Source organism: Labeo rohita, chromosome 25, assembly GCF_022985175.1.
Source record: "Labeo rohita strain BAU-BD-2019 chromosome 25, IGBB_LRoh.1.0, whole genome shotgun sequence".
NCBI classification, from domain to species: Eukaryota; Metazoa; Chordata; class Actinopteri; order Cypriniformes; family Cyprinidae; genus Labeo; species Labeo rohita.
In genome coordinates, this window is record NC_066893.1 from 6,960,257 (window position 1) to 6,979,909 (window position 19,653).

General features: G+C 37.4%; 1 protein-coding gene and 1 long non-coding RNA gene across 2 annotated transcripts in view; one reads left to right on the forward strand and one right to left on the reverse strand.

Annotated features, from left to right (window-relative positions):
* LOC127156972 (NACHT, LRR and PYD domains-containing protein 1 homolog) overlaps positions 1-17,241 on the forward strand; it is a 30,163-nt gene extending 12,922 nt beyond the window's left edge. Inside the window, exons 12-25 of the mRNA XM_051100153.1 lie at positions 4,026-4,109; positions 4,193-4,333; positions 4,590-4,748; positions 7,268-7,354; positions 7,454-7,545; positions 9,999-10,024; positions 10,099-10,175; positions 10,489-10,709; positions 10,846-10,887; positions 11,014-11,102; positions 13,203-13,319; positions 14,725-14,872; positions 15,061-15,099; positions 15,204-17,241. Coding sequence (XP_050956110.1) covers positions 4,026-4,109; positions 4,193-4,333; positions 4,590-4,748; positions 7,268-7,354; positions 7,454-7,545; positions 9,999-10,024; positions 10,099-10,175; positions 10,489-10,709; positions 10,846-10,887; positions 11,014-11,102; positions 13,203-13,319; positions 14,725-14,872; positions 15,061-15,099; positions 15,204-15,235 — 1,354 coding nt within the window. The 3' untranslated portion in view covers positions 15,236-17,241. The remainder of the gene's footprint in view (positions 1-4,025; positions 4,110-4,192; positions 4,334-4,589; positions 4,749-7,267; positions 7,355-7,453; positions 7,546-9,998; positions 10,025-10,098; positions 10,176-10,488; positions 10,710-10,845; positions 10,888-11,013; positions 11,103-13,202; positions 13,320-14,724; positions 14,873-15,060; positions 15,100-15,203) is intronic.
* Positions 415-3,007, reverse strand: LOC127156998 (uncharacterized). Its single transcript, XR_007825815.1, has 3 exons — positions 2,790-3,007; positions 1,687-1,799; positions 415-1,238 (listed from the first exon to the last, which is right to left on the reverse strand). It is a non-coding gene; the product is annotated as an uncharacterized LOC127156998 (long non-coding RNA).
* Positions 17,242-19,653: the final 2,412 nt, after the last annotated feature.

The following is a 19,653-nucleotide window of genomic DNA, read 5'->3' on the forward strand; positions in this document are numbered from 1 at the left end:
CTTCCCATCTATGGGTTATTTTAACCCAATGAATTGGGTTAAAATCCAGTTGGGTTAAAAATAACCCAATAGTTGAGTTAATTATTTAGATTCATTTATATCAGTTTTTATTTATTTATTTATTTATTTTTTAATAAAAATACACTATAACACTACTTTGTTTTCAAATAAATATTTTGTTTATTTAAATATGCAAATATTTTTTTTACAAATATATTTTTAAATGTAAAACAGTCATACTGCAAATGTTTACAAAATAAGTGTACAAGAATGTGAAAATATAATACATTCAGAACACAAATATGCAAACACAACTGACATATTTTCAAGATGTACACTGAATTCAAAACCAACAAATGTGACTGGTCCACAAAACCTGTCATAAGGGTCGAGTTTTTTATTTAAATGTAAACATCATCTGAAAGCTCAATAAATAAGCTTTCTATTAATATGTGGTTTGATAGGATAGAACAACTATTTGAAAATCTGGAATCTGAGGGTGCAAAAAAATCTAAATATTGAGAAAATTGTCTTTAAAGTTGTCCAAATGAAGTTATTAGCAATACATTACTAATAAGAAATTCAGTTTCGATATACCTATGAGATTTACAAAATATCTTCATGGAACATGATCTTTACTTAATATTCTAATGATTTTTGGCATGAAAGAAAATTTGATCATTTTGACCCATACAATGCAATTTTGGCTATTTCTACAAATGTACCCATGATACTTATGACCGGTTTTGTTGTCCAGGGTCATAAATGTGTATCAATTCATATTTATTTATATCAACACATACACAAATGTGCACAAATAAAACAAACATAACATACAAACCTTTATCAATAAAACAAAAATAAAAAATCATAAACACAAGTAATAATAATAATAATAAAACAAAGTAAATCTGCTGGCTGCTGGACTTGCTGATAATCAGCAACATAAAAAGTTTTACAGATCAATAAATACAAAGTTTCTAAGGAAGAGGTAATGTGTTGAAAGAACTCCTGGAATATTAAAGACAGTGTGCTGCAAATGGGTGCAGAGGAGCTTTGGGTAGTTGATGTCATACATGTAGAAATGTTTGAAACACAGATCCACTGCTTGTAGTAAGGTCTTCTGTTCCACTGCTTCACCGTTGAAAATGCTAAAAACTTGGGAGGAGTTCTTGGAGTTAGTGCAGCAATGCTGGTGTCATCCGGTCGCATAAAACTTCCTTCATTGACTCCTTCCTCTGTGATAAGATGAAGCAGAAGAAGAAACATTTTACAGATAAACTAGAAACATTTTTTCATAATTGTTGGAAAACCTACACTACTAATCAGAAGTTTTTGAACAGTAAGATTTTTTTAAAGTTTTTTAAAGAATTCTTTTCTACTCACTAAGCCTGTATTTATTTGATCCAAAATACAGTAAAAGCAGTAATATTGTGAAATATTTTTACTATTTTAAATAACTGCTTTCTATTTTAAAAGCTTTGAAAAGACTGGACAATTACATTTTAAAATATATTCAAATAGAAAGCAGTTATTTTAAATGCTGTATTGGATCCCCTGAAATGCTGGATCAAATAAATGTAGGCTTAGAGAGAAGGGAATTCTTTAAAAACATTAAAAATCTTGCTGTCCAAAAACTTTTGACTGGTAATGTATATGGATCACTAATATAAATAGTTTACTTACCTTGAAATATTTCAGTTAATTGGCATGTGTATGTTTAATGTATGAGATTCCACTGTTGTAGTTTTCCCTTCACTGAAGAACCCAATGTCTAAAAATAAGTATAAACCACTGATCTATAATAGACATAGTATAATAGTCATTATATATAGATCAGTGGTATAAACACATTTAGTACACATTTAAAAAAAAAAAAAAAACATGCAAATCTGTCATAGCTTTATATGAGAAATGGCTGTAAGTAGAGGCGATTCTAATATATGCATAACAATATTCAATGTAAATAAACCATAAAAACAAATTTAGTGTTATTACAATTAGTGCTCCAAACAACTGACGCTTGCCCTGTTTTGACCAGCAGGCGTCGCCGTTGTGTCACGAACGATTGGAAGCAGTGAATCATTTTGCGAAGCAATTCGTTTAATTGATTCGAAACTTTGAAAAGCTTCGTTTCTCCCATCACGTCTTTCTTTTGGGAAAATGTGATTATTTTTAGACTTTTCTAACAGAGAATTAACTGAATTTGAGCGCATCTCCCTGAGCTGCCGCTGAGCTAACGTTACATACTGGACCGAAGCTGAATGGTCCGTGCGGCGCGGTTCAAATCAACACCAATGTCTCATTTAGCATTAGCCATTTCCCATTTAAAGTTAAATGTGATAATCATTAGTACGACCAAACAAACTGTAGTCAGAAACCGTACGTCTAGAACCCTTCATCAGCTGTAAAATAATATTAAACCTGTAGTAATGGTAGACGGTGATTTCAGTAACATAAGTAACGTTAGTCCTATATACATTTCACCATACATTATTAACTGTAGGTTACTGTAATACATCTCTAAACAGTTACAACTTTCTGCTAAGTTTAATTTACTTTATTACTGCTAGCGGCCTAACTGGGACAGCTAAGGTAACGTTAACGTTAAGTTATTCGTTTACAATGGAGCTCATTCTCTGCAGTAACGTTACAATACACTGACTAAAGGAAACTACAACTTCGTTAAAAAAACAAACATACAACAACAACAGTTCAATTTTGAAGTGCATTTCACGTTCTTCGTATAAGTATAATGTTATAAGAGTTATCAAAACCCTATTACTCACCTCATACTGATGCAGCAGCAGCTTCTTCTGTTGTCAGTCACCGTCGTCCGTTAAAATTTGAACTGTCGCCGCGGGAACCAATTAAACCCAACGCTGGGTTATTATTAAAAACAACCCAACGATGTTTAAAAAATAACCCAACGTTTTAGAAAATAACCCAACACAGTGACCCAATATGTGTAACCCATCTATTGGGTTAAAAAAATAACCCAGCTATTTTTACTGTGTAAACTTAGTAATATCTAATACTGATATAGACTCTATGCATGGAGCACAATCTACACATTTATAAAATCTTATCTGCTAAAATCTTAAGCAGTTCCTGTGCTTCTGGTTATATTTTTTAGATAAAGCAAAGTAGTCTTCTCTTTAAAATGATTGAACAAATTCTTTAAACTTTCAGTGCTATTGTCAGTTAAGTGGATCATCTGGGCTCGTATTCACAAAACATTTCATCTTAAATGGTTCTCCTAAATAGCAGTAAAAGTTTTCTGAAAACCTATTCACAAAGCTGCTAAGACAAACTTTTAATGCGGAAAAGAGAGAAGTCTTAAGTTAAGAGTAAGGGCGGGACTGACCTCGTTGCTATGGATGATGTCAGCATACTTATTAACTATGCATACAGTGATTGGCTGATAGGGGAGGGTCTCTCTGTCAGAGATTTAGACCTATTCATAGAAATATTGTAGAGCGCGATATGTTGCCATATTTAAATAAAGGTTTAAAAATAATGTTGCCACATTCAAATAAAGATTTTAAGATGCAGACTAAGTGTCACTAATTAAACAAGTTTATGTTCAGCTAATTGTCAGCTCTTACATGTGTGCTTCTCGTAAAACAGTTAGCGAATATGCATATAAACAGCCTTTTGATTAGAATAATTAAGGATATACTAGAATATACTAAGAATTAAACTTAGTCCTAAATTTAGGATTAATATGCCCATTTATTTTTAAGATTTTTTCCTAAATCTGCAAGTTATGAGCTACTTTTAGCCTTAAGATGTTTTGTGAATTTGGGCCCAGGTCTTCAACTCCACATTGATCTCTCGTTACCTGAAATTACACATTTATTATTTTAGGGGAAAAAACTATTCCCATTTATAATTTGCGCATATGATTAAGTATAGGATTGCTCTGTCAATTAATCCAACTTGATAGAGACAAAATGCTCAAGTTACCATGCAAAGAGTCCATTACTTGTACAGTAAAATAATGAATGTATTGTTATTGACAGAATACATCAAAAAGCTTCTCTCAAAAAAAGGACCAAAGGCTTCTGCCAAGAGATTATTATATCAATTAAAGATGAAGACGTCATGTAAGAAACTCTAATCTTAAAAAAAAGACTGCTTAATTTTCGCTACTAATAAAAAAGTAAAGTCTCTAAACATTACTTTTTAGGCTCTGTTTTCGGCTTTCAGTTTCCCACTCAAGAATGAGACCATCATTGGTAATCTCAGAATTAACTCTCACCTGTTCACGCCCAGAGATATCCACTGTCAACTGGAGAATCTTCTTGCAGAAACTCCAGGGATTACACAGGTGTGTAAAAAAAGAGAGTTGTGCAAGTGTGTTCCTCTCTACTAATAGTAAAGCTGTGAGTTTAATTTTTTTGAAAAACCATCTTGATGCTGAGAAGTATAATGTAACTTTTCAGTTGTAAAGCTATTTTATTTCAAGAATATACAGACTACGGTGTATATTATTATACATGTTAAACTACAGTATATGTCATTGTATTATACATTATTATATGAACACTATATACTGTAATGATATTTACACATTTTTTGTATAGCTCTCCAGTTAAATCAGCAGCAGAGGTTTTCCTTCAGGATGTCCTGCACTCTGTGTCTGGTTTAAAGAAAGTTCATTTGCAGATAGACAAATTTACTGGCAGATGGATTCCCACAGTCCTCTCGCTTGTCTGGACCTTTCCTAGTCTAAACGAACTCGGGTAAGAAGAAAGATATGCTCTTTCGTATATGCTTTTGAATATTAAAATAGTTTTTGTTACGGAGTTAACGAAACGTGAAGCGGGCGGATCCATATGCAAGCTTTTATTAAACAAAGACACGGTCATACACAGGCATGGGTCGAACACCGGAAAACAGGTACAGTACAGGCAAGATACAAGAGTAATCCAGGGACAGGCGAGGGTCAGTCGGCGGTGAATGAAATCTAGGGAACGAGGCGAACGGATAATCCAAACAGACAGATTATGGTCTAAACGAGGGGCAAACAGAGTCCGAAATGGCAAGACAAAGAGTTAATCCAAGACAGGCGATAAATCCAGGACAGGCTGCAGACACACAGGATGAGATAACTAGGCTAAAATCCTAGCTTGGGTAGACAGGCAAAGAACAAGACTAAACTAGACTAGGAAACTCAGGAAGGCTCCAGGAGAGCAGTGGAGCGGATGGAGGGCCAGGTCTATGTGGAGGTGGCGGACCTGGGAACTGAGGCAAGACTGGCAGAGCAGGGAGCCAGGGTGGAGCCGGCAGGACAGGTGAAGCTGAGGGCCACCAGAGCAGGACTGAAGACCTCCACGGCAGAGCAGACAGAGCAGAAGTCCACCAGGGCAGAACAGACGGAGCAGGAGCCCACCATGGTAGAACAGAAGACCACCACGGCAGAACAGATGGAGCAGGAGACCACCACAGTGGAGCAGACGGAGCAGGATATCTCCATGGCGGAGCAGATGGAGCAGGAGCCCACCAGGGCAGAGCAGACAGGCAACGTGAGACTCAATGACTAAAACAGGACTAACAGAAAGTTCAGACATTCTGACACAGATTCATGGGTCGACACTGGATAGACAAGCAGTTCACAATTAGACTTGAACAGGATGAAAATTCAGAGATGGCTTCCTCGGCACCACCACCTCTAGAGTTTCTGCAGCTTCAGCCACCACCTCTGGAGGATCTGGAGCAGGCACTGCCACTTCTGGAGATTCTGCAGCCTCTGCTGCTACCTCTGGCAATCCTTCCACGGACGTCACTGGCTCTAGAATATCAGCGGTAATGTACGCAGCCCCAACACACCCTAAAACGACTCCCGTTATGGAAAGCGCTGCAGACATGGGGTTCACTTCAGGGATAGAAGGGTTGGTGAGTGCTGGTTTAGGGATACCGGCTGCATGTGCTGACAGCAGCGGTGGATCCTCCATGCTGGATGCCAGCCTCTGATGCTTAATGACAGGTTCTCTTGACAAGACTGTACAGGGTTGTGGTAAGACAAGGCATGACGAGGCTCTGAGAAATCAGCTGAGACGTGACAAGTCTCTGGGAGATCAGCTTAGATCTGCAGAGGCTCTGGGAGGTCAGCTAAGATGTGACGAGGCTCTGGGAGATCATCTGAGACGTGACAAGGCTCTGGCAGATCAGCTGAGACTTGAAGAGGCTCTGGGAGGTCAGCTGAGACGTGACAATGCTCTAGAAGAACAGCTAAGGCGTGACGTGACTCTGGATGATCAGCTGTGATGTGACGAGACTCTGGAAGGTCAGCAGAGATGAGACATGACTCTGGACAAACAGCTGTGATGTGATGTGACTCTTGACGAACAGCTGTCACTTGGCGTGACTTTGGACGGACAGCTGAGACTTTAGAAATTAGCTGTGACTTGACTTGGCTCAGGAAGATCTGCTGTGACTTGACTTGTCTCAGGAAAATCAGCCGTGACTTGACTTGACTCATGGATGGAAGCAGTGACATGACGGAGCATTGCTCAGGTGCGACCGCCATTTCACGAGCGGGTTTAATCAGCAGAGTAGCAATCAATATACTTTACTTTAACGGTTGATTAACATCTTCACAGAAAAAGTCTATCAGCACACAGTCCAGCTGATTAAGATGTGAAGCGGGTGGATCCATATGCAAGCTTTTATTAAACAAAGACATGGTCATACACAGGAATGGGTCAAACACTGGCAAACAGGTACAGGACAGGCAAGATAAAAGAGTAATACAGGGACAGGTGAGGGTCGATCGGCAGCAAATGTAATCCAGGGAGCGTGGTAAATGGGTAATCCAAACAGATAGCTAATAGTCCAAACAAGGCGCGAACAGAAATGGCAAGACAAAGGGTTAATCCAAGACGGGCCATAAATCAAGAATTCAAAACTGGTAGACAGGCAAAGAACAAGACTAAACTAGTCTAGGAACCTCAGGAAGGCTCTGTAATGTAACTATCACTAGCGACGTGATAAACGCTATACAATACTCGGCCCAGAATGATGGTGATGGCCTCGTATTTATACATTGTGTGATTGGCTGCAGCTGTGTAATCGGAGAAGTAGAGCATGGGAAATGTAGTCCAGGGTGTAGTGCAACATTCAGTGTAGTGTGAATGTCAATAGAATGGCAAGGCGACCTCTGGTGGCGGGCAGACTGAAGACCATGGACAGGATTCATGACAGTTTTCAGCTGTTTTCAGAAACATATGTGGCTAAATATTTTTTTTTTCTTCCATGCCAGGATAAATTCCACATTTTCATTTAATCCATTTGACATAAAACAGTCTCTAAGGGAATCACTGACACAAACAGGTTGGACCCTGACTATGTGAGTATACATAAAATATATATTAAAATATATTAATAAAATTAATGTTTGTGAAAATAATTTTTTACAGTCAGCAATGGTCAATGTTTGTTCCTCTAGCTGGAGGAAGTCAGTGTTGCTTGAGCGAGACATGAAGAGTTTCACAGAGGAGGATTTGAAGACAATGAAGAAAGAAAATATTGAGAGCAAAAGTAAGCAAATTTTATACAATCCCCGACTTTCATAAAAGCGGTTTTCTGTGGAATGGCTTGCAGAAAACAGACATCAGTGAAATCTTGCATCTCTGACATCTCTAGACTCTGTAAACTGAAAAGAAAAATGTGGCCACAGTCAGGTGCATCAAGGCACTTCATGCCTGTCAGTCATTTTGTTGGTTTGTTTTGAGAGAATGCTGTTTTACTACCATTACCATTGACAGCTATACCTATACAAAGTCAAAATCTGATCTCATGACGAAAACGTACCTGTGGGAACATTCATCTGTTCTGTGGAAAAAAAACGAACACACTTTTAGTGCCACTCAGTAGACATTTTACATTGAATATGTCACGAAACGTACATGGTGGTATGTATTTCACGGTTTGCGAAAAAGTTCCCACGGAGTTTGCTGTTCAGTTTTACTTGGTGCTTTAATTAAATGTTTTTAAGTCAACATTTCATTAACAGTTGTTTGATGGCGCAAGTGACCGTAAGACGGCTGCAGCGTCGATCAAAGTCAGTCAAATGTTCTAACCAGAATGCATTGCTTTTGTCAGGCCACAGCCGATCTTTGCGGTGCTGCCTGAAGTCGAACAAGCCTATGGGCATTTATCACACTTCCGTGTTCGAAAGACAGAAGTTTCAAATACTAGCGTAAAAAAAACTTCCGCTGCAGCCTTTATCAATGGCTGTACCCATAGCACACACGAGACTGTTGTGATTCATGTAAAATTCAGCACAGATACGTCTTCTAAAAACACCAAACTCAGTTTACAATCATTAATTGAATATTGTGAAACCAAGGAAGATGCCTTTATGATATTCCAAAGTATGTTTCATAACTTAAAGGGGAGCGCGCAAGCCATAATGTATGTGTATGCGCAACACTTCAGAGTCTGACCACATTATGTTATTACAAACCTGCAAGAAAACAAAACAAACAGCATTTCACAATAAAGAGCATGTCAATTAGCCAAAGCTTAAAATATTAATTATAACTAAAGACTGTTTTGAATGATTAAATTAAAGGTTCAGTGGGAAACATATATTCAACAATATGATCACATTTTTTATGCACTTACGTTACGATGCAATCCTCAATAATTACATCAGATTAAAGTTGTTCAAATAAATGAATATTTCCAGCCCATAGACGATTATTCCAAAACAATATTGATCATCATAAATGATGCATATTTTGCTGTGTCAGCATTTTTTAAAACGTTGGTTTTTGTTACTGGCGGTATGTTTCAAGCCATGCAACAACTGTAATGTTTTAATAACATATCCTAGATTACACTTAACCTGATTTGAATACATTTCTTGAACAAACTGATATAACAAGTTACAAAGATATTGTGGTGACATATGTCACATCGGGCTGTTAACATTAAAATAGTAGGTGGAATTTTGATGTGTATTTATCTTGCCTTTCATTTACATCTGGAAGAGAATCACATTGCATTTTATCTACACTACATATTTTCTGTTTTCTGCGCTTGCATGATGGGAGAAAAAATGTAAGAACACTCTTAAAAATAAAGGTGCTTCAACATCTTAACACCCCCCCCCCCTTTTTATTTTTATTCACATTATTTCTATTTCTATTATTATTATAATTATTTTTTTTTTGCATATTAATTCTTGTTCTTTGTATACTTTCCCTTTTATTATTACTTTAAAGCTCATCCAAGATGTTCATGTCTTTCTTACTTAAATTGTAAAGATATTATGTTTTTTGAGGAAAACATTTCAGCATTTTTCTTCATATAATGGACTGATATGGTGCCCCGATTTTGAACTTCCAAAATGCAGTTTAAATGCGGCTTCAAATGATCCCAAAATGCAGTTGTAAACAATCCCAGCCGAGAAAGGTCTTATCTAGTGAAACGATCTTACTCTTGCTTGATTTGTAATTTTTATTAAATTAATGTAAACGTACAATGTTTAAGACAATTACAAAGTGTTCAGCTCACTATGTTAACTGTTTTGAGAACAGTGACCTGAGTTTGTAGAAATGTGTCAAATCGATTGAAAAAAACTGTAAAAGGATAGTTGACCCAAAAATGAAAATTGTCAGTAATTACTCACCGTCATGTTGTTCCAAACCCGTAAGACCTTCATTCATCTTCATAATGCAAAGTAAGATATTTTTGATGAAATCTGAGAGCTTTCTGACCCTGCATAAACAGCAAAGGTCCTACTACATAATTTTATGAAGCTGCGAGAATACCTGCGCAAAAAATAAATAAATAAATAAATAAAATAACATTATTCAACAATTCTTCTCCTCCACGTCACCCTAGCGCCATCCTGGAAAGTACTTGAGTAATTAATTAATGACAGAATTTTCAGTTTTGGGTCAATTATCCCTTTATAACAAACTTTCTGGCAGTGAAAGTGTTAAACTCATTAGTCTAATGATTTGTGTCTTACTCTTCATCAGGAACTGAATCACCTTCAGGACAATCAGTGAGTTGCAACTGTCATGTATTCTTTCTGTCGTCATGTTCAGAATAAGAGGATCATTCTTTTCTTTACTTTAGTCCTCAGGTGATGCAGAACTGTTCACACCTGAATGTGTTCAGCAAGACGATGAGGACAAACACAAGACTACATATAGGTATGGAACACTTAAGTTTTTGTAAGATGGTAAGGTGTTGAATTTCTGAGCTTAAAAGTTGAAATGAATTCAAATGTGCCTATTATTATAACAAATTAACATTTCTCATATCCAGCATTTGTTAACCTTTGCATATGTTCATGTCTGTTCCATTTGATTGTTCTACCTTTGTATTGTTTATTAAAATCTTTTGCTTCAGTACTCTGAACTTTTTGCATGGGAAGCTGATGTTGTTATTTGGATTTGTTTGCATTTTACATAATAAATATGCAGGCCATTATGATTTTATAAAATGGAATATTCTGTCTTCCAGGTTTGTGTGTCCACATGTTGGTCAGTTTCGTTGCAGTCTGACCAGTCTTGTGTTTGTGATGGAGGGTGAAGGAGAGGTGCTGTATAGAGTTGTCTCATGGGATCCTCGTCTGTTCGTTGGTTTTGATCAAAAGATGACGCCTGCAGGACCCTTGTACAACATTGACTGTTTTAATGGTTCATTGTCAAAACTGCACCTTCCACACTGTGAAATATTCTCTGGTAGGTTAACAGTATTTCTACATCCACAATATGATGGATGCATATAAAAATAATTTTTGGGGGGGTATCAATTGGAAAACCTGTGGAACATCTGTTTATTAACTAATAATAAGCCATGATTCTGTGTGTTTTGCAGAGAAGAATAAAGACAGTTTGGATGTAGCACATTTCACTTGTGGTAATGTAGAAATAATGAAGCCTCTTCAAGTGACTGAAACTCATGTGATGATTGACATCAAAGGTCTCTCCCTATATGGGCTCTTAAAAAGGTTGATCTTTCCTCCTTCCCCTGTTGCTGCCCAAGTGCTTCTCTTTCTACGGCCAATAATTGCGAGACAGAGAGAAAACGTATTGGATGTCCATTTGCTCCCGTTGACTGTTCCACTGTCAGAGGTATCAGTATTTTTTCTGTTTCTTGCATTAACACACTCTGATCCATATCAAGTAGTCATAGTTTCTCTATTAAGAGATAAACATTATTAAACGGCTTTGGAACATATAGATGATACATACTTTAAATGACTGCATTGTTAATATATGGGTTAATGTCACAGTTACAGACTTTTGTGTTTCCTTCTGATTCTGTTCCCCTGTGTAACTTCAGTTGACTTAGTTTCCGGAGTTTTTCTTTGATTACATTAGTTCACCTGTGTCTAGTTAATTATCCCTGTTTGGTCTGTGTATATAATGTCTGTTCAGTTCTAGTTAGTTGGGTCTCGTCAACGTCTATGTATACATGTGTTACCAGCCTAATTTGTGTGGAATTTACCTGTGTGTGGATTTATTAAAGACTGTTAACCTTCTTTGCCATGTTCATGCGTGTTCAACACATCAACACAGTATTTGTGACAGAAGACCCGACCAACAAGACGTATAAGCAGCATGCTCCCCTGTGTTTTATTTATTTATTTATTTTTGTTTTTGAAAGTTTTTCTTTTATTTGTTATGGACAATCCTGCCATCTTCGCCCTCCTGCTGGAGCAGGAGGATTGCTTTCTTGAGGACCACACAAGAGACTTTGTGAACCTTGGAGGTCGTTTATGAACTGTCTGTCTGCGTGAACTGTCTGTTTGTCCCGTCACTACCACAGAGGTTGTTCACGTCAGTGGCGCTCCCTGTCATGGTTGTTGCCCGTGTGTGTGGTCCGCACACACCACCATTGCTCCTCCTGAGACAGCAACATCCATCTCCAAACTGCCAGTCGGTCCTGAACTGTCTGCCTGTCCTGTCTCGACCACGGAGGTCGTTCCCTTATCTGCCATGCTTCTTGTATTGGGGGTCGTGATTTGGTGTGTGTGTGGGCAGCATCACACCGTCCCAGAACCTCCCGATTATCCGCCTTGGCCCGTCGACCCAGCAGCTCCACCATGGCTGCTAGCTCCTTTTTCTCCGCTATGGCCTGTCAATCCACTAGTTCCGCCAGGCTCCCTCATTCCTTCGGGTCCGCCTTGGTCGGTCGTCGACCTGTCCTCGCCTCTGGACTACAATCCTCTGGCTTCACAACGTCCCTCCATCCCTCTGGCTCTGTTGGGCTTCTCCTGCCCTCCAGGTCCACCTTGGACCTCTGTCGGTCCTGCTCCAACGAGGTCGACCTGCCTCACCTCAGGACTACACTCCTCCCACTTTGCCTCTTCCCTCTGGCTCCTTTGGGCTCGTTCCGCCCTCCAGAAGCTTCACCTTGGTCCTCTCCCACTTGCTCCGCTGCTGTCGGACTCCTCTGGAGTCGTCAGCCCTTCCACCACCATGGCTCCTCCATCCTTCGACTCCACCGTGGGTCGGCATGATGGCTGTGGTCTGGGTCTTGCATGGCTCCTCCTGCTCACTCCTGATTCCTCCATGGCTCATCCCTCCGTCGTTCGTCACTGCCCTGGTCATCTGCTTGCCTTCCTGCCGGCCCATCGCCATCACCTGTTACCATCCCAAATCCACTCCTTTTTCCTCCTGCTAAGTCCCCTCTGTCACCCTTTTTGTTGTTTTGTTATGATGCGAAGTCGCACCTGGCTGGAGCGGGGGCTACTGTAACTGTTATGTACTTGTGTGTTTCCTTGTTTTTGTTCCCCTGTCTAAGTTCAGTTGCTCTAGTTTCCTGAGTTTCTTCTTGATTTCATTAGTTAGTTCACCTGTGTCTCGTTAATTATCTCTGGTTGGTCTGTGCTTATAAGTTCATGTCTGTTCAGTTCTAGTTTGTCGGGTTTCCTCAACATCTGTATATGTGTGTTACCAGCTTACCTTGTGTGAAACCTGTGTGTGGATTTACTAAAGACTGTTAACCTTCTTTTTCATGTTTGTGCGTGTTCATCAACACCGTTTCGTGACAGTTATTGCTTTTGTTTTTAAGTAGACAATGTAAAAGGGAAATCTCTGAAATGAGAGAACACTAAAGACTATTTAGCCTAGTGATTATTCGAGGATGCTTTTTGTCAAGATATTGGATGGAACTATTTTGCCTCTGGCTTTCATATCTGAAAACTGACAGACTTTTTCTCCCTTAAGGTCAAGAACCAGCACTGGGAGAATACACACATTAAAACCAGTTCAAAGTGCTCTCTCACGCCAGGATCAGAATATAGTCTGTGTTGTCAACCAGAAGGATGTACAGTGCAGCCAGAGGTAACATCATATAGGTTGCAAAAACATGTCAGCAATTTTTCATGAGATAAGTACATATCACTGCAGTTTCCAACAAAAATGTCCATTAAGTAGCTCTAAAAGTGTGTTAGTTTTTTTTGCATGTCATGTCACCGCAGTTCTGACTTGAAATGTCTGTTAAGAGGCGTTGTAACTCTAATGCTCTGTGACGTTTTAAAATAACGTACCATCTGCACTCCACACCTAAACCTACTTGCAGTGTTGGGGAAAGTTACTTTTAAAAGTAATGCATTACAATATTGAGTTACTCCCTTAAAAGTAACTAATTACATTACTTAGTTACTTTTTTTGGAAAGTAATGCATTACTTTACTTTAGCGTTACTTTTTAAATCTGGGCAGGGCTTGCTTGTTTGTTTTTAATATAAAAAGCTCTATTTTTGGCAAATGCAAAAGCCTTTTCACACCAAAATCCTCAGACTTTAAGAAAAGTAAATTCACGTCTTTTATTTTGAGTAATTTTTGCTTATTAGTATGGTTGAATTGGATCATCGAAGGTTGGCAGCAAAGACATTGGTTAATAAAATCGGATTAAATGCATAAAGGATATTTGTATTAACATATTTAATTATTTTGGTTTGCATCATATTCTGAGTTTAATTTCACTTTTTTTGATTAATTTTGAGGAATACTGTACACTGTAAAAAAACAATTTGTTGAATCAACTTAAAATAATTTGTAACCTGGCTGCCTTAAAATTTTAAGTTCAGTCAACTCAAAAAAAGTTTATTCAGCTTGAAATCTTAAGTTATACTAAGTGAAAACTTAGATATTTGAGTTGAATCAACTTAAAATTTTAAGGCAGTTGGGTTACTTACCCATCTGTTAAGTTTAGCAAACACAAATATTTAAGTTGTTACTTAGTACAACTTAACATTTCAAGTTGACTAAACTTAAAATTTTAAACCCCCAACACTGCCTACTTGATAGTCTGAACAAAAGCAAATGTAACGTAAAAACGCAATCTCAAGCATGTTTTTCAACCTCTAATTTTTCAGCTCTTTTATCATGAGTCATGTTTTTCACGGGATTCGTACCCGAGGATTGCGCATCCACTGCGCAGCTACTGAGCAAGCTTGTTATGTCCAGAAAGTGAAATATATGGAGCTGTAATCATGAAAATGATTACAAATGCTTGCTGTTTTATCGCCTCTAGTGTTCGTTTCTGTTGACAGTTCTGCAGTGATATGTACTTATTGGTACGTATTTTGCATTTTGTGAAAAAGTTCCCACTGGTACGTTTTCGTCATGAGACCAGGTTGCGTTTTTAGTATGTTTTGCACCATGAGTAATTTGTGTAAGAGATTAACATAGTTTATCTGTTATTTTAGTTACTTAATTGCTCACCTTCATTTTGCTGTTTTTCAGACTGAGAAGTTTGAGTGTGATTTTGGTCCAAACTATCATCCCACATTTGAAGTGTTTGTAAATGTCGAAACTGATGAGGTCAGACTGAGTCTTTTGGATAAAACTGAAGAAAAGGAAGTATGGGTTCCACGACGAATCCTTCTCACAGGTAATGAATGGATTACATATGTTGCTAGCATTGTAACACATTGTAAACAAAAAAAATAAATAAAATTTATATGAAAGATTATTATAGTCTTTCTACTTTAAAAGTGTCATGTATAATACTTAAATTTCAAAGATGTATTCATGTAGATTTTTCAGTGATCAATTGTCTGTACTTACAAATAACATCAGGTAAAGATGCAGACCCTCCTGCTCAGAAAAGGCTCACAGGTATGAAGTCAAAAGATATTTCAATTGGTTGTTTATTCTTTCTATCAAACACAGTTCCTTCTGGAATATAACTTATAACTTGTTTTTTTATTTATTTTAATCAGAATGTGAATTTGTGAAAAAAACACAGAGATAAACTCATTCAGAAAGTTTTATCAGTGATGATAATTGCTGATGGTCTGAGGACCAAAGACATGATTCCAGATGAAATGTACAGTAAAGTTCATGCTGCAGAACCACGACAGGAGAAAACAAGACTTTTGTTGGATGTTCTTAACTCTGGAGGAGCTGCTGTAAAAGCAGAATTCTACAGACTGCTGAAGAAGGAGGAACCTCATCTAGTAAAAGAGCTGGAGTCTGGAACCAGTGCACCACAGTAATGCTGAGAAAACGCCAGAGAGGAACTTCAGTCAGTTTGAGATGTATAATGGCAGCGAGAGCTTCTTTAAACATGTGTATGTATAAAGAGACATCCAGATGTTTATTTTCTTAATATAGTACAAGTTTAACAAATGATATGTCTAGTATGAACTCCACAAGTAAAACCTCATGGTCATGTTCTTCTAAACTCTCTATCTACGTTTACAGTTTAGACTTAATTTGAATCCCTGTATTAGGTCACTTCATGTACAGTAATATGCTTATGATTTACTTTGTGTAAGTCACTATTAGACTGTCAGTCAATGCTGTAGCTGCGCCCTAGTTCAAAGACTGCATCCTTTTTTAATTGACCATAACAAAATGTACAAACTTTTGATTCATTAATCATATTTGTGAAAAAAATAACAAGTTTTTGCTTCTTTAACAGTGTTCTCCAAACTGGTGCAGTAGCCAATTGGCCAACTGACTTACATTATTTAAAAAAATCAACATATTTTGGACTATGGGGGGTGCCGTTATTTCAATGATGTGAAATAGTTGCACCCAGTGAGCTACTAACGTTAACTGTAGCTATTTTTACTGCTCGGAAAATAAAACACTGAAATGATGCCAGCATTGTGCAGCTTTTAGTTGTAATTTTCATTTGAAGGGCAACAAGAGAAGCAATGTAAGTCTTCACTGCTTTCCTAGCGATAAAAGAAAGGGAAGATGCCTGCAGACGCATAAAACTTATTAAAGACCAACGTCTTTGTTCTCTCCACTTTAGCTCTGATGCCTGAATGCTTTTAGTAAAAGACAGCTACTGAAAGAGCTTACAAATGGCAGAGACAAGAAATGCTAGATGCCATCCTGGCATGATATAAACATGCCAATGTCTGTTGTGATGCCGCAGCCACTGAAGGAGTGTTGCAGTAGAAATGGCAACAGATAACGCCAGTAGCTCACCAAGCACAACCATTTCATGTCATCGAAATAATGGACTGCTATGGTGCCCTGATTTTGAACTTCCAAAATACAGTTTAAATGCGGCTTCAAGCGATCCCAGATGCGGTTGTAAACGATCCCAGCCGAGGAAGAAGGGTCTTATCTAGCAAAACGATCGGTTATTTTCATAAAAATAATAAAATAATAAAAAAACAGTTTAAATACTTTTTAATGTCAAACGCTCGTCTTGTCTTTGTCTCCCTGAACTGTGTGTATTCTGGCTCAAGACAGTTAGGGTTTGTAGAAAAACTATCGTATTTTCTCCCTTAACTTCAAAAATCATTTCAAAATCATCCTGCATCACTGCAGAAGTACCAACCCAGTCTTTGCAAAGTGAATATGTAATGAAGATCAAACACCCTTAACAAAAAAGGTAAAACTGCGATATAAGGCGATTTTGAAGTTGAGGGAGAAAATATGATTCAATTCAATTCAATTCAAATTTATTTGTATAGCGCTTTTCACGATGCATATCGTTGCAAAGCAGCTTTACACCAAATTGACATTTTTACAATATATGTAGTAGTAGCTTGATGTACATATGGCAGAGATGTGTGGTAAAGATCAATTAATGACGTAATCAAACAGACAAAGAACACTATAAATTAGTATGATCAGTTTTTTGTTAGTTCTTTTTTCTCCAGAATCGTGAGAGAATCAGGGTCTCCAGTTTATTAAAAACAACTGGGATTCTCTTATCCAGAATTGTGAAACTCTTGTTTAATTGATGCTTATTACTGCATATAATTAATTAAAATGGAAATTTAATTTCATGAAGTTCAGAATGCTTTTTTTTTTTTTTTTTGCATTTTGTATTTTTCAGTTAAATAAAAGACTATTTTCACTATATATTTTGTCATTGAGGATTTCTTTAAAAAAGTTTAAAAATCTTGTCTCGTCTCATTCTCGTAAACCCAGTTTCGTGTCTCGTCTCATCTCGTAGGATAAGTGTCTCGTCACACCCCTACTGTTTTGTATTTGAATATAATTTCAAATGTAATTTATTCCTTGTGATTTCAAAGCTCAGTTTTTAACATCATTACTCCAGTCACATGATCCTTCAGAAATCATTCTAATATTCTGATTTGTTGCTCAAAAAACATTATTTATTTTTATTATTACTATGTTGACAGCTGAGTAGAATTTGTTCAAGTTTCTTTGGTGAATAGAATGTTCAATAGAACAGCATTTATCTGAAATAGCAACATTCAAAAACTGGTAGTGTAAATTTTTTTAAATTCCACTGCTGCATTGTGCATTTTTCAAATCAAAAACATTTTCTCTGTGATTTGTGAATGCCTTTTAAAATGTCTTCCCAAAGGGACGGGGCTGCAGAGATTTCCCATACGCCACTGCGTATGTCACAGCGGAGCCGTTGACCTTCCCATTTAACAATGCTCGGTCTGACCTTCATGGCTTTCGAAGGATGCAGCCTTCAAAGGTTGCGTCCTTCAGAGGAACCCAGCTTGTATATATCGCAACTGTTCCAATTTGTGTCTCAAGGCTCTCTTTTGCTTTACTTAAAGGGGACGTCTAATGCTGTTTCATGCATTCTTATTTACACTGTTAACGAGTTGGATTCTAATGCTAAACATGACCAAAGTTTTAAAAAACGAGTTTGAAGATGGGTGGGTGAAGCCAAAACAGAGGGGCATTTTTTTAACGTTACTTGATTGGCTCACGTCACGTTATGTTTATGGGTGGGGTCAAGTAAGAGGCATCATTTTCATTGCATGATTTAGAAACACCCACCAGTTTGAAAACACCCACAAAGTTAAAAAACGAAATAAGATAAGATAAGAAACTAAAGTGTGTTTATATCACAGCTTGGGCTGTGTGCGCTGCAGAGGTTTGTGTGAAACACTGCGACACCAGACATCTTTCACCCCAATGGAAAGCATATTTACACTGTCTGAATTGTTCCCTATTCTCTATATAGTGCACTACGTGCCATTCACACTGTAGAAAATACTTGTTCTGTGAACAATGGGCAGGGCGCTTCAGATTCTAGAGAGCATTTGATTGGACAGAAAATATAATGAGAAGCTAAAGTGCAGGGTGATGTCATCAAAATCGTTGATCCATATTGGTGGAAGCGAGAGAGTGTAAGTTTTGAATGCTTATATCTTATAAATGCTAATTTTGTCATTGCTTTGAAACACACTAGCTTAAAGAAAACCTATATTCATACTAAAAGCCAAAAATTGATTTCAAAGCCAATTTTGATTTCATTGGTACTTTAAAGGAGAAGTCCACTTCCAAAACAAATATGTACATATACTCACCCCCTTGTCATCCAAGATGTTCATGTCTTTCTTTTTTCAGTCGTAAAGAAATAGTTTTTTGAGGAAAAAATGTCAGCATTTTTCTCCATATAATGGACTGATATGGTGCCCCGATTTTGAACTTCCATTTTTGAAACGATCCCAGTCGAGAAAGAAGGGTCTTATCTAGCGTAACGAGCGGTTATTTTCATAAAAATAATACAATTTAAATACTTTTTAATGTCAAACACTCATCTTGTTTTACTCTGGCCTGGACTGTTTTTTTCCGGTTCAGTTAAGGTTTGTCAAAAAACTCCCATAAACTTTAAAATCGTCCTATATCACTGTTTTACCTTTTTTGTTAAGGGTGTTTGATCTTCTTTGCATGTTCACTTTGCAAACACTGGGTCGGTACTTCTGCAGTGATGCAGGATGATTATGAAATGATTTTTGAAGTTGAGGGAGAAAACACGATTGGAGTTTTTCAACATACTCTAACTGTCTTGAGCCAGAATACACAGAGTTCAATGAGAGCAAGGCGAGACGAGCATCTGAGAATAAAAAGTATTTAAATTACTTTTTAATGAAAATAACTTATCGTTTCGCTAGATAAGACCCTTCTTCCACGGCTGGGATCTTTTACAACCGCATTTGGGATCGTTTGAAGCCGCATTTGGAAGTTCAAAATCGGGGCACCATATCAGTTCATTATATGGAGAAAAATCCTGAAATGTTTTCCTAAAAAAACATAATTTCTTTACGACTGAAGAAAGAAAGACATGAACATCTTGGATGACAAGGAAGTGAGTACATTATCTGTAAATCTTTGTTTTGGAAGTGGACATCTCCTTTAAAGCTTATTAAACAGATAGTGGTGTAATGACAGACCTGAGATAAGACAAAAGACGATCTCATGGGGTCACTT